Source organism: Mustela nivalis (assembly GCF_964662115.1).
Source record: "Mustela nivalis genome assembly, chromosome: 4".
Classification (NCBI taxonomy): Eukaryota; Metazoa; Chordata; class Mammalia; order Carnivora; family Mustelidae; genus Mustela; species Mustela nivalis.
In genome coordinates, this window is record NC_139023.1 from 149,856,071 (window position 1) to 149,872,047 (window position 15,977).

General features: G+C 37.5%; 1 protein-coding gene across 5 annotated transcripts in view; it reads right to left on the minus strand.

Moving 5' to 3' along the window:
- Positions 1–15,977, minus strand: part of KIF13B (kinesin family member 13B) — a 200,073-nt gene that overhangs the window by 101,483 nt on the left and 82,613 nt on the right. For all 5 annotated transcript variants that reach the window (XR_014310662.1, XR_014310663.1, XR_014310664.1 and 2 more), the window contains 5 exons: positions 14,117–14,229; positions 12,664–12,775; positions 5,211–5,423; positions 3,359–3,469; positions 353–487 (listed from right to left, as the gene is read on the minus strand). Coding sequence is in view for 2 of the 5 variants with exons in the window: in XM_082726865.1 (XP_082582991.1) it covers positions 353–487; positions 3,359–3,469; positions 5,211–5,423; positions 12,664–12,775; positions 14,117–14,229 (684 nt within the window). In the remaining 3 variants the exon portion in view is untranslated. The remainder of the gene's footprint in view (positions 1–352; positions 488–3,358; positions 3,470–5,210; positions 5,424–12,663; positions 12,776–14,116; positions 14,230–15,977) is intronic.

Below are 15,977 nucleotides of genomic sequence, written 5' to 3' on the forward strand. Positions count from 1 at the left end.
GAATCCAACTCTTGGTTCTGGCGTAGGTGGTGATCTCAGGGTTGTGGGATGGAGCCCCACGTCAGGCTCTGTGCTCAACAGGGAGTCTGCTAGAGATTCTCTCTCTCCCTCTCCTCTGCCCCTTCCCCACATCCACTCTATCTCTCTCTCTAAAATAATAAATAAATCTTAAAAATAAATCAAATAAAAAGGGAAATTTATCTCAGAAACTCAAGATTTTCTATACTTCAATTTAAACAATTTGCTAATTCTCATTATTTTGGAATAAGCATGGTTCTCCAAGTTTAAAAAAATACTATGAAACACTGTTCTATATTGCTGCAGGAAATGGTAGCAAAGTCTGTTACCTCACCTTTAAATAATAAACCAGAAGTTCATTCAGAGCAGGATCAGCATTCAGATTAACAAGGAAGCATTTATCATCCCCAACTTTAATCCCAGAAGACTGAAGAGATATTCCAAGACTCTCAAGCTGTTTCTGTCGCTCCTGTAAATGTATTAGAGAGCTATTAATTCCATAACTATTGATACAGCAAGATATAAAAGGTCATACATTGGAATAATTATTAAATAACTGTATAATTAAAGTAGGTTCTTAGGACCTGGTATTATAGATCACTGCATTTTTTTCTCTTCCCAAACTATATGTTATTTTATCTTGTTAACTACAACTTTATTTTGAGAAATAAAGGCATTACCAATAGCAACCAAATATTCTACTGAGTTCTCAATTTTTACTCTTGAAAATACCTAACATCTTAAATTTGTCTCTCTCATTTAATTCTGTACATCTGAGCAAACCTGTTTTACCAAATGTGATCTTTCCATGAGGCCAAATTTTTAATACACTCTCTTGCCCGACAGCCGCGGTGAATCCCCAGCCAGGATAAAAGCCAACTCCCTCAACAAAGTCCATAGGCCCTCAATCTGGCCCGCTTCCTCTCCATCTTCATGTCTTATGGTTCCTACTCTCAAAGGCTTATATACTCTCAAAGAGTTATATGGAACTCTTCCAGATTCCTGAAAGGGTCAAGAATGCGCTCCCTAGATGAACAGATTTTACACCTGTCTCTTCCATCTGAAGCATACTTGTTCTCATACTTGGTAACTCATACTTGTTTACTTGACTATTTCTCTATGAAGGCAGGGATCCCATACATTCCTAACACCTAGCACAGTGCGTCATACACAGTGAGCGCTCAAAATGTCAGTCTTGTGAATGTATCAAAATAAAAAATGCATATGCATTCAAGTATTATTTTCCTAAGAATATGAACCTTTCTTCTTTGTGACTACCTGTCTCTGAATCCAAACGATATACAACGGTATACACAGAGGGGGATATAGACTCCTGCAACCAGTAGTCTAAGATTAAGGTATATGAATAGGGGCAGAGCAGTGTGTCTTTGACAGCACATAAATAGCAAGTGATAATGAGTCATAGCCACCAAAAGCCTTTGATTCTGAGGAAAGACAAGAAAAACTAAGTCATTTAACTAGGGCCACATAGTAAGTTTGCAGTACAACTGAATTACAGCCTGAGGATTCTGCTATTTTTAGGGATACTGTCCCAAAGTTACCTGACCATGGACCATTTTTCTTCCCAGAAGACTTATTAACAACTGGTGGCTATACCGCCAGAAATGCATTTTGGGAAATGCTAGTGTCTTCTGAAAAAAGGTCAGTGACCAACAGACCAGGTCTTTTTCCAGGAGAGAAGAGACGCAAGCTCAGCAGCAGAAAGCCTGAAGGCTTGCAAAGATAAGGTGTTAAATGAAGTGTTGGATAAAATCAGGCACCCTCCTTAAAAGGGACACTGGATGGAGGAAGAGAACAGTTAAGTAAGGAAAGATGCTAATGATAACAATTTAACAGCATTAGCAATGCAATTTCACTTAGACCTACCCTGCCTTCCATCAGCAAAGCAATGCAAATACAATACCATTTCAAAGTCAATGTTTACTTTTGGAGTAGCTCAAAAAGGCTCACACAAATTAGTTTTAAGTTGGGTAATTATTAGACTGACTTACAATTTGTGAAAAACAAAAAGTAAGTATAAATGAGAAATAAAGTTCATACACTGGACTATTCTCTTCTAATTTGAAGGATATGCATTAAAATAACTCAATGTTGGGAAACAGATAAGACCAGATGGTCATATGTTGATCTCAGTGAAACTGGATGATGCCACAAGTGAATCCATTATATTCTTCTCCTGTTATTATCTATTTTGGAAATGATGATAATAAAAAACATATAAAAATTAGTCTGTACTAATATGACATCCACTTTATGCTACATAATAGTAGTACCATCCTACAATATCTGATGTACACATTGATTCTGGGAAGCACATTTAAAGACGGAACCTGCTGGGTGACAAAAGTAGCAAGTTCTGTGTATTTACTAATATGAGGAACAGTTGAAAACACTAGAGATTTTTAACTTTAGAAAAGGAGCGGAAGAAGGCAGAGGTTACCTTAAATATCTGGGTAATGACTGTCCCTGTCTTGTAGGACTGTTGGGGGCTTAAATAAAATACTGCATTTAAAAGTACTTAGCATAGGGCCCAACACATGTACCTAATACATATTTGCTATTATTACTCTCATTTACTGTATGCATGTGGAACACCCCTTCTCTTAGCTTTGAAGAACAAACTAAGGACCATGAACGTAAATGAAAGAATAAAAGATTCTGATTAAATAGCTACTATTGGAGTCATCAGAGCTGTCCAATCATGAAAAGATCGCTCGACAGGGGGCTGGCCTCCACATACCATGTATATTTCTAAAACAGGCTGAATACCTACCTAAAAGGAATGCCATGGAACAAGTCTTTTACTAAGTAGACAACTGGACATTTAGGATTCTTTCCAAATGCTAAGGTTCCCACCCTAAAATTGCACAACTCTACCTCTATTAAGAATTTTAAACACAATAGATAACTCAGATTTAGGTATTTCATATTACTTTTATTAAGTTGTCATAATAAAGCCAGAGGTTTATAACCGAGTATCTGCCACTAATAATTTTGTAATAAGGTTAAGTTCCTTAGGACTGCAAAGCACTTAATAGAATTGGGGGTTTAGAGTCAGAGACTACAAAGTAGCTACTTCATTTAAAAAATGTTTATGTCTCTAAGTATATTTCTTACATAATAAACTATTAATTATAATTATGTCTTCTTTAGCCTTCAAATTAACTTTGTGAAATAGACTCTTGGATCTAGTTTCTTATTACTGGTGCTAGATTTGCCATCTTCAAAGCCAAAAATCAAAAAAGGAACCAGAAACGCCATAAGTTGCATTGCACAAACTGCCACGAGCTTTCTCTTGCTTTAATCAGGAAGCACGAACCTGTGCAATCTCCTCGGTTTTCCTCAGTTTCTCCTCCCAGGTCACAGTCATTTCCTGGATTAGCTTCTCTGATTCTTCTAGTCGGTCTTTTAGTTCTGGAGATTTCATTGCCTATAAGAAAATGTTTATTTCATGAAATGTCTGTACCATGCCCTGAAGAAAGCATTAACTAAATCCAAAAGGATAATAGTAACAATCTGGCTGCTCTCAGCTCTATAATTCACCAAGCTCTCTGATCTACCTAAGCCAGAACGATGAATGCGACTGACAAACAGCAACCAGACTCTGTGCATCCCACAAGCTCATTCAGTTAGCCAAGGTAGGCTTGAAAGGAAGACTCACCTGTGTTCTTCCAACCTACTGTCACTGTGAAGATCTAGTTACATTTATTCTTTTTAAGATTTATTTATTTATTTGACAGCGAGAAAGGGAACACAATCAGGGCAAGTGTGAGTGGGAGAAGCAGGCTCCCCAGTGAACAGGGAGCCTGATGCAGGGCTCCATCCCAGGACCCTGAAATCATGACCTGAGCTGAAATCAGATGCTTAATGACTGAGCCACCCAGGCACCTCAAGATCTAATTACATTTAGAGAGACAGAACATTTAGGCTCTCAATGGCTTATTTTTTTAAATCCCAATAGGACCGTATATCTAGACTCATACATAGGATTCATGCTAATCTCTACTCATGACTTCAGGTATTGATTCAAGTATATACAGATGAAATCTGCACATGTTGTAAACTGAACAGTAGTATTAATACCAGGAAGATGGAAACAAAATTTCAAAGAATCCTGATGAACTGTAAAATTATACTGTAAAAACAAGATAAATTTCAAGGGGCAAAAATATGACCAAGACAATTGTTTTGACCATGTAATTTATCAACTTACTACCAGCAAACAGGTTGTAAAAAAGAAAAGGGCTATGGTCCCAAACCCAGGAAAGAGTCCCACAGGGCTAATCATGGGAATAGAATGCTAATTAAACTACAGATCCTGAATCTGGTATTTTATTCCAATTTTGAAAAAGAGGATGAGCATCTGGTTGTAGGTTAGAACTGTACATGTTTCAAATTCAGTAAAGGAACATAAACACCATACATCACAGAATATACAAAGGGTAGTAGAAATAGAGCACCTCTAAACTGATGGGTATTTCTTTCTTTCTTTCTTTCTTTTAGATTTATTTATTTATTTGAGAGAGAGAGCATGAGTGGGAGGGGCAGAGGGAGAGGGAGAGAGAATCTTAAGCAGACTCCCCACTGACCACAGAGTCCAATATGGAGCTCGATCCCATCACCCTGAGCCAAACCCAAGAGTCCAACACTTAACTGGCTGTGCCACCCAGGCATCCCTAAACAGATGAGTATTTCTGCTATAAAATATTTTTTCTACAAACATAATTAAACCACAACATGGAAAAACTAGGTTATTAAGATGCCTTCCTTCAACCAGTAAACAAATGATACAAGTATCTGCTTGAGTCCTCTTCCAGTTAGTCTTTTCTGCACTAAAATTGCATACTTTGTGTTTTAAGCATCTCTCTCCCTCTCTCCCTTATTCTTAGTTATACCTCTCCTTTCTTGTCTCCTGCCTATACTGTGGAAAGAAACATTTTCTCAATTCCCTTTATTCTCTCTTCCTGTTCAATCCTTTCACACCAGTAAAAACTCTATATAAATTTCAACTATGACTATCTGTCTTTACTTATTACTCATCTCAAGTTTCTCTTCCTATAGGAAACTCAAAAATTCTAAGTGGAGTACTTATCACTTACAGCTAAGAGGAAGAAAATTCAAATTCTAGATTTTCCTAGACCCACAATGTGTGGCTTGGCTGTGCCTTATACCTCTGCTTTGGTTAGCTGCTCTCGGAGCTTTTCTACTTCTTCCCGAAGATCCCGGATAATTCGTGCATTAGGATCCTCATTCACCACAGCATGGTTCACGATGTTCTTGGCTCGATCTGCATACCGCAGAGTTGAAAGGGTTTCATCATAGTTATCAGCTGCTGGACTGACAGTGGCCACCATGGCTGTCTTGCTGTTACCCCCAAGACTGTCCTAGATGAAGAAAGAAATTGAGTAGGATTTTTAAGTTGGAAGAAAACATAATAGAGGAAGTTGAAGTCAGAAAGGGTGAGAGAACATACCAAGGTCAAACATATATTAAAGGGCAAAGCTAGGACTAAAACAGATATACTGACTCATGCCCCCTGCTCGCTCTTCTCTGCCAAGCTACTTTTCCGCAGAAGGGAGATCTGGTTTTTAAGAAAAGACAGGGAAATACAAGGAAGCCTACATTTATTTCAGTTTAATAACAATTGGTTCTAAGCAGGCTACTCAAAAAACAATGATTTCTTAAATTCCTAAAAATCTTCCTTAGAGAAACTAAGCAATCATGATATTTTTTATCTGATCAAAAAGTGATTACCGGGATGCCTGGGTGGCTCAGTTGGTTAAGCAGTTGCCTTTGGCTCAGGTCATGATCCCAACGTCCTGAGATCAAGTCCCACATCGGGCTCCTTGCTCAGCAGGGAGCCTGCTTCTCCCTCTGCCTCTGCCTGCCATTCTGTCTGCCTATGCTCGCTCGCTCTCCCTCTCTCTCTCTGATAAATAAATAAAATCTTAAAAAAAAAAAAAGTGATTACCTACAATCTACTCCATGATGCCATGTACTTCCTTAGAAAAAATGAACAATCGTGATATTATTTCTTATCTGATCAAAAAGTGATTACCTACAATCTACTTCATAATGCCATGTACTTGGAATCTCTGTGAAGCTTAAATAATGGCAGAGAAAGTGTTGCTGTTATAAGCTATCAAGTACCTTGCAAACTTTTTCAACATAAGATATAATTATCGTCTTATAAAATAAAAGATATGTTGAAGGTACCTGATTTTATTCCCTCTGACAGCTTCAAAAACTAAAAAAACAGGCTTATCTTCTACACAACCATTTCTACAGTTCAGGCAAGGGGGCTAAAGAAAACACACTCATTTTCATTATGCTAACACTGATCAGTCTGGTGAAACAGGCTTTAGAATGGGCGCCAACAAATTTGAAAAACTACTTCCACTTGAGAACATTAAAAAATAACTAAATATAACTCAGAATTACAAAACTAGAAATCAAGTCCACCCTGACTCTGCTTCACCACCCAAAGGCTGTATGTAATCCACCTGCCACAGGCAGCCTCTCAGACAGCCCCGGATGAGCCCTAATCCCTGGTATTACTACCTCAACAACCAGCCCCTTCCCTTCAGTGTAGGCAGGACATCTGATTTATCTCTAAGGAACAGAACAGAGCAGAAGTGATAGCATGTCACTTCTGAGATGAGATTCTAAAAAGATCATGGCTTCAGTTACAGGTATTTTCTCTTACTCTTGGGAAACTACTGTCAGGAGGTGAGGTGGCCCTATGAAGAGACCTCAGGAGTGAATTTAGAAACAGATCTGAAGCCTGACAACAACCACCTAGGTGAGCAGATCCAACCCCAGTCAAACCTTGTACTGACTACCCCGGTAACACTTTGACTGCAGCCACGTGAGAGACCCCCATGGGAACTACTTGGTTAGACCACACCCAGAATCCTGACCCATGGAAACTATGAGATAATAAATGGCTGTTGTTTCTAGCTGTTAAGTTTTAGAGGTAATCTGTTCCACAGCAATAGATAACTAATAATACACTAACATACCATCCCAAGATGAAAAGAATTAACCAAAAAAAGAGACTCAATACCCTCTTTCAGCAAGAGAATATACTGAATTATAGATTCTCAAGATAGAGAAAAGACTCAAACAAGGCAATATGGGGAATCACAGGTTTTAAGAAAGCCAACTCTACTTTGGGCAGCATTAACAGATATAAAACTCTTACTTCTGAAGATACAAAGTTTTTCCGATATCAACATATCTAAAATTTGTCTGTGCAATCTATGATTTACACCATTTTGGGACAGACTTTACCTAGTCTCTCAGCGTTTTGTGAACTGGATTATTTTTCTGATTAAAAAAACCCCAGAGGTTTGTTCTAAACAAAAAAGGTCAAATACTCTGCCTAAAGATCCAGACCTAGTAAACCAACAATACTCTAATCCAGTGGTATTCCGCTTTCAAGTCCAATATGACTGCTACTCTCCCACAGCTACTCACAATTACACAGTAACCAAGTAACACTTGGCAATACAGAGAGCTCAGACCTGGGAAACAAGTAAAGTGGCCAGACAGCTTTCCAAGTTATTCTGTCCTACTGCCAGAGACCAAGTAATTCCCTAGGTAATGCTAACAGTTCAATACAATCACAGACAAATGTGTGTGTGTGATCGACAATGACAATCCACTAAAGAAAATTCAGTTTTCCATAGAAAACATAACTTCGTTATACTTCCAAAGGAAATACACTCTAACGCATGAAAAGGAAGGAAGCATAAGTAATTTGGGCTCTAGAAGGCAGAAGTAACTCCCGCCAAGTCTGCATGATGGCTTGCTTTCTTCTTTGCTTCCAGACACTGATCTCACACCGTTAGTGCCCAGCTTTGGCAACTTCCAAAAGAATGTCAAGATGCACATGAATGAAATTCCAATGTTATATATAAAGATCACAGGAATGACATCTCCAATTACAGTTCAGTCACTCGCAACACCACGGGGGAGTGCTGCCTTTCAGGATCAACTGCATTCTGTTAGCCCGCGTGAACAGCAAATACTACTGGGTAAAAGGGTATTTGAGACAGTAACGAACAAGGGGAAAAGGCATGGATACTGTGCTTCAACTTGTGCTGAGAAAAGGAAACCTGGCAAAGGACAAATACTTGATACTTTAAAAGCCCTTGTGCATGAGTAACAATATGCTTATATTCAAAAATGGCCCCATGCCATCAGCAAGAAGGAAACAGCAACAAAAGAACTGGCACTCATTCAAGGAGAAAGTATAAAGCTTCTTGTTACTCTTTAATTGTTTAATTAGGCAAATCAGATGAGCTTTGTTTCAAATGCAGCAACTGCAAATTAAATGGACACAGGAAAGAAACTGAATTTTGGAAGGCAGGATTTTTTAAAGCTGAAAAAACACTCTGAAGTCATCTAACGAAATTACTGCACTTTACAGATGAGAAATTGAGACCCAGGAAGACTGGCAGACTTAACTGAAGGTCATAAACGCTAGTTCAGAGCAGAGCTGAAAGTACTCCTTCACTCAGCTCTTCACAGAGTTTACCACCTAAAGGGTAACCCTGGTGAGCAAATACTATATAGTAAGAACTAGAGTAGGGATAAACACAGCATGGTCGTAGAAAACACAACTAGCAGAAAGCCTAACCTTGAAAGGTTAGGGACAACTTTCAGGGAAAGTGACATCTGAGACCTAAAGATATTGAATAAGCATCATCCAGATAAAGGCTCGAGGGGAGGGAAGTAAGAGAAGAGATTGAAAAGAAGAGGAAGAATGTTCCAAACAGAGTAAGAGTAAATTCCTAGAAGTTAGAGCACTCATCACTTAGCTAGAACTGATTATAGCAAGATCAAGATGAACCATTAGAAAGAGGGAGGGGTCAAATTACTGAAGGCCTAGTAAATTACAAATCGTCAAAGAATTTGGACTTTATCATAATGGCCTATAAGAGAGTTACTGAAGAGACTGAAGTTTAAAAAGAGTATTAACTTTAAGATATGATAACTTACTATAAAAAATGGGATGGAAAGCTTGAGGGAGATGTTTCAATCATCTAGGCAAGAGATGGAAGTCGCCTTCATTAGATAAGTGGCAGTAATAATGAAAAAAGGTGGATTAAGTCAAAAGATACTCATTATTTGAGCATTCATTACCAGAAATTATTTGATGTTAAGAGGTTCATATTTAGAAGGTTACCCTGAGAAGCAGAAAACCTCTTAATAAGAAATGGTTCTCCACCAACCACTTACCAAACGAGTAACTACTCCACTCACCAGGAGAAGAGCTAGAGAGAGTGAGAAGAGCATTCACATCCATCCCCCACCAAATCACCAAGGGCAGTCATTTTCTCTGACCCCAGATGTTGTAAATATCAAGAGCATAACACAATTATAATGCAAATACAATGCAAAAACACTTTTTTAAAAGAAACTGCAAACCTTATAAAGGATGAGCAATTTTATGAGTTCATTGATAGGCTGGAGTACACTAGAATCATACAAAATCGAACAAGGATCAGGGAGAGTTTGACTAATTTAGAATTAAAGGAGAGAGCAAAAGGAACATAAAAGCCACTTTAAAGGAGAATGATTTGTGTATCAATGGATTCCATTGGGAAAGTTATGCAGACATCAGAATAAGTTTTGTAAAAATGCCCCACTTGTGAAGGTGTAATGTTTTTTAAGTAAAAAGTATGACAAAAATCAAGAAAACTTCATTTTTTTAAGCCTAACAACACACAAGAGGTTACAATTACAGCTTTATTTTACCAAACAGAAGTTAAAGTGAGTTTTTAAAATGTTCAGTTTTTTTCCTCAGTTCAAGTATTTTCACAAGTTTCTATTAAAATTTGGTAAGAGTAAAGTGCTTCTCCTTCTAATGAAAAATGACCTTTTGTAAGATGTACAATATATAGCCTAGGCAAGAGAAGATGGGAAGTGAGGTCAGTCCTGATTCCAATCTTGTTTCTGCGACCACTGTCAATTCTGTAAAATGGGAACACTACCATTTGCCTTCAGAGAAGTCAATGAGATCATGCACATGAAGCGCTTTGCGTGGTACTTGATTCTTCTGCCTCCAGCCTATGGAATGGATCCTCAAAAATTACCCAGGCAACTTCAAGCCTGTGAATTAATCTGATAAAAGATATTTCCTAGTGTTTGTTTAAATGGACTGAGGTACTAACACTGGAACAACAGAACAGTAAATATTATGTCTTTTCTTTTTTTTTTAAAGATTTTTATTTATTTATTTGACAAGTAGACAGAGAGGCAGGCAGAGAGAGAGAGAGGAAGGGAAGCAGGCTTCCCGCCAAGCAGAGAGGCCGATGTGGGACTCGATCCCAGGACCCTGAGATCATGGCCTGAGCCGAAGGCAGCGGCTTAACCCACTGAGCCACCCAGGCGCCCAATATTACGTCTTTTCAATCAGGCACATGCAGGGAATAATCATGAATGATCGGGAAATGTTTCTGTGGGAAGTCTAAGGAAGAAATAAGTATCTTATCGAAATTCCTTCTGGAAATTAAGCAAATGAGATTTCAAAGTTAATTACTGATATGTGAAGACCAGCACAATTATTTCCTTGGTAGTGAAATGTTTTTGTAATACCCCTTAAATCTAAGAGTTATCTACAAGTGGTTTTTAATTATCAAACTTTGCTAATTTATCTTTTTGTTTTAAATTTCTAATTTTTTTGCATTTTGGCCAAAGGAAGTACTCTACCTGATTTTCCACTATGGCCAATTTCACTTAATAAAGCATGCCCAGGGGTGCCTAGGTGGCTCAGTGGGTTAAAGCCTCTGCCTTTGGCTCAGGTCATGATCCCAGGGTCCTGGAATCGAGCCCCACATCAGGCTCTCTGCTCAGCAGGGAGCCTGCTTCCCTTCCTCTCTCTCTCTGCCTGCCTCTCTGCCTACTTGTGATCTCTGTCTGTCAAACAAATAAATAAAATCTTAAAAAAAAAAAAAAAAAAAAAGAACTACCCTACAATCCAGAAATCCCATTCCTGGTATTTACCCCAAAATACAAAAACACTAATTCAAAGGGATATATGCACCCGTATGTATATAACAGCATTATTTATAATAGACAAATTACAAAAGCAGTCCAAGTATCCATCAACAGATGAATGGATAAAGAAGATGTGGTATATATACACAATGGAATATTATTCAGTCATAAAAAGGAATGAAATCTTGCCATTTGCAAAGATGTGGATGGAGCTAGAGAGTACAATGCTAAGCAAAATTAGTCAGAGAAAGACAAACACCATATGATCTCATTCATATGCGGAATTTAAGAAACAAAACAAACAAGCAAAGGGGACCAAAAAAAGGGAAAGAGGGAGACCAATCAAGAAGCCAACTCTTAATCACAGAGAACAAACTCTGATGGCTCTGATGGTTCCTGATTGGGGGGGGTGATGGGTGAAATAAGTGATGGGGATTAAGAGTTCACTAATGATGAGCACTGGGTGATATATGAAGTGCTGAATCACTGTATTGTACACCTGAAATTAAATGTAACACTGTATGTTAACTATACCGGAATTAAAATAAAATTTAGGAATAGCCAACAAAAAAAAAAGCTGTGTCCTCTGTTAAGTGAACCTGTGCTTAACTCATCTTTATATTCCATATATATGTGGTAGTATATTCACTACCACAGTGAGTAACAGGTGTTCAGTAAATTCTTGATTGATGAGAGAATAACTCATCACAATACAACACAGGGCTCATAAAATTATTTCTTCATTTAAAAAAAAATAGAAAAGAGAAATAAGTATTAAGTAAAATATTTTGTTGCAGGTTGGCAACCCTATACAGAGTTAAACTGTCACTGGATTTTCTATCCTCTAGCTCCCAGTCCAATATCCAACTCACCACACCACTTCCATAAACTAAAGGGAAATTTGAAGACAAAGAGAGCTGAAAATAGCCTCTCTCTTCACCAAAATCCTATTACATGTCCTTACCATCTCTCTCATGGAATCACTGACTCTTGTTATAACATTTTGTGTACACAACTTATCTGCCCTACCAGACCCTGAGCAATTAGAGGGCAAGGAGGGTCCCACATTTCTTTACATTCTTGTCATAGCACTTTACAGCTTTTGTTCTTTCTCAATTCCATTTCTCCCAAACATACTAAATCAATTAACAAAACAAATGACCGTGTGCTCTATTCTGTATCCTTAAACAACAAGAGGAAGCTAAAAGTAAATTAAAGTGATCATGAGTACTCTTGACGTTAATCAGAAAAACAAGGTCCAAAATGTCAGTCAAACAAAAGGAGTCTGTGAGAAAGACAGAGTAGTCCAGCTGAGTCTATAAGACAGTGGAAATCCTTTCCTATGACTCAATCACTATCAGATTAGCACGAGGTTCCTCTTTTACATCCCACAATCTCAAAGGTAACTGTGTTGTTCAGTGTGCCCCAAATCCCTTTGCTTCCAGGTTCTAGTGAATCAGGTACTTAATCTATTAAATCTATGATTATCCTGTGAGAGACTAATGATTTTAAATTTGAACATTGGTAAAAGAAATGAAACAGGAGGATTTACAGTCTACTCTTCCTTTCTACCAAGCACCAAGAGTAGGCCAGAAAGGGTAAAGGTGGGGAGCTTACTTTGAGCAGCCAAGTGAGAACTGAGTCACGATATGGAACAAATTTATTCTTGTTTTTGCCAGCACTCTGATCTGCTAGAGCTGAGATAACCAGACCGAGGGTTGTGAGGGACCTGCATGGTACAACAAACCAGAATAATCATAAAAAACTAAGAATATCAAATGTCACATTTTAGCACAAAAACTGAACATCAAGATGCCTTGTACCTGTATGAGAATAGTACTGTTGTCAGCATTTTGCTGCTCAGTTTAAAACACATAAATTTTAAAAGCTGATATCCTTCTAACACTACTGCAAGCAATAAAATGGCTTAGCTCAATTATTTTTTTCACTTCTGTAAGTAGCAACATGAGCTGTCAGCTTCTAGGTTAAGATAAAGACACAAACACCACATATCTTTAAGAAAAGAAGCCACAAATACAATACAATACATTAAAACTTAGTATAAGGCAAAAACCTTTGCATATATGTATGTGTGTATATGAGGTATCTATGTATAACATTATGTATCTACACACATATCATACATAATATCATTTATACATCTGTATATCACCATTCAATAATATAATAATAGCATAGCATTTGGATGACAATCTTCTATGATCTCCAGTTGGTTACTCTCAATATGCATCTTTCTGGATTCCCACACACAAGGAGCTAGTAATTCAGCTTGAGGTAGAAAATATAACCATATGCAGGAGTCCGTATACAATGTATTATTTTCTAAAACCCTAGCTTCTTGGTGTAAATGACAGCAGTCATACAAGGGAAAGCCCAATGTGGCTAGGACACAATTTGATGTTGGTTCAGACAGTGACACCCAGGTTGAGATCAACATCCGGGCTGTGACAGACCATTACCTTGGTCCTCTTCTATAGGTCAAACCTGTGGTTCTCAGTTGGAAAGCCACTGTGCTGCCACAGGGAGATGCTGGCAAGGTCCATAGACCTGTTTGGGTTGTCACAACTGGGGGCGGGGGAAGAGAGGTGGCAGGTACTACCACCATCCATCTAGAGGGTAAGGGCAGGGATCCCACTAAACATCTTACTAATACACAATAACAGTCCCTGGAACAAAGAATTAACTCAGCCCCAGATGACAATACAGCTGCTCTTGAGAAACCTCTGATTTGACTGTGCTCCTCAGCCCTACCACACATCTCAACAAAACATAAAATAGGCTCAGGCCCATTAAAAAAAAAAAAAGTGTGTATATATATGTATATATACACACATATATATACATCTATATATACATATATATACATATATGCACACTATATATTTATAAATACATATTTCACATATATAATATATCCAAAAAATTCTCCATTATTTATTCATTATAGCTTCAATCATTCCAGCTTCTTATTCTTTTAATAACCATAGAAGTTCCACCATTTGGCTCTTAAATCAGTAAAATAACAAAAGTAAGCTTCTGGAAAACTTACTTGTTGATGTTGCTCCCCTCCTTCAACCTGTCCCCTGCAGCCCCGGTTTTAGTTGCTCGCTCACTGCCAGCTAAATCAACCAAGCTCAGCTTGCCCACTTTCTCTCCAGATGTCTAGAAGACAAATCAACAAATACTAATAAACAGTTAAACAACATAGGAAGTCCTGCAACTTTACCAAATGAGTGTATTCTCTAAATCCTTTATTAAAACACTATTTACTGTTATGTCAAAATTAGCTTGTGCTGCTATACAACAGTGTAAGAAAGGGTGCCTCGGTGGCTCAGTTGGTTAGGCATCTGACTCTTGGTTTCAGCTCAGATCATGATCTGGGGGTCCTGGGATCAAGCCCTAAGTCTGGCTTGCACTCGGTGGGGAGTCAGCTTGATTCCCTCTCCTTCACTGGCCCTCTCACTGCTCGCACACACACAAGCATGTACTCTCTCTCTCCCTCTCTCTCTAAAATAAATAAATAAATCTTTTTAAAAAAAATAGTATAAGAAAACTGTATAGTCTAGTAGCAGATATATATAAAATTATACCCAACTCTACTAATCTAGATAAGAGTGAAAGTTATCTCAGAATATAGCGCCCCCCAAAAGGGTATTCTTTGAAGGAAACCCAGTAAAATTTTCTTTTTTTAAAGATTTTATTCATTTATTTGATAGAGAGAAAGGAGGTACACAGAGAGAGAAGACTCCCTGCTGAGCAGAGAGCCTGACATGGGGCTCAGTTCCTGGACCCCGAGATCATGACCTGAGCTGAAGGCAGATGCTTAACTGACTGAGCCACCTAGGTGCTCCCCCATAAAGTTTTCATAGAGAATTACATAAAATAACTTATAAAATATAAAATTTAATATGATATGGAACTGCTTAAAGTATCAAAATATTTACCAATAACCCTGAGAGACAAATATTTCTGCAATTCTTACTGGTCTTAAAACAGTATTTTACATAATAGGATCTCTCAAAAACTCAACACTTTCTCACATTTTTCATATTATTTATATATAGTAACTCCTTTATTTCATAGTTTCAGGTATTAAATTTACATATTTCTCTAGTTATTATATAAATACACATATATATATGCTGACATTTTCCTTTATCAAAAATATTCCATAACATAACCACACACATGACAGATATTTTATACTTCCGCAACAATACAAGATATGTGGGAAAGCAATGCCTAAATGTACAGGCTGGTTCATTTCTTAAAACTTTTCTTTAATATACATATTTATATTTACTTCCATAAATAAATATGTTGCTAACAAAAGGATATTCAGCTTCCCAAATCAAAAGTATTTTTGGTTAAAAAAAAAAAAAGCCTTCAGTATGTTTTTGTTTTATGCTGAAAAGGAAATAGAAAACAAAGAACTTGTTGTTACACTAATCTTGCTGTGATGGTAAAAAAGAAAAATATGCTTTCAGCAAATGAAAAATCTTGCCAAAATATAGCATTTTGCCAGCATGATTATTTTAGCTTCTGGTATTTGAAACTGATTTGCTGGGGGGTAGGCATCATAATAAAATACACAAATATTCACATAAAAATTAAGAGGAAAAATGAGAAGTTTTCAGCGCAGTAGAAGCATATACATCTCTGGCTCTGTTTACTCTTTATAAGCTTCAAAACCAAACACTCCAGAAGTCATTCTACAAATCTACTGATTTTATGATACAAGTCCCCAGTATAGTTTATTCCTTCTAATACTTAGCTGTTCAGTAAAAGGTAACATTTCCAAACAATATCTACTAAATCAGCTGGAGTTAACATTAGCTTATACAGCTAGCCATCCAGTTTAAAACTCAAAAAATGCTATGGTTTGAGGCTACGAGGTACAAGGCATGTTG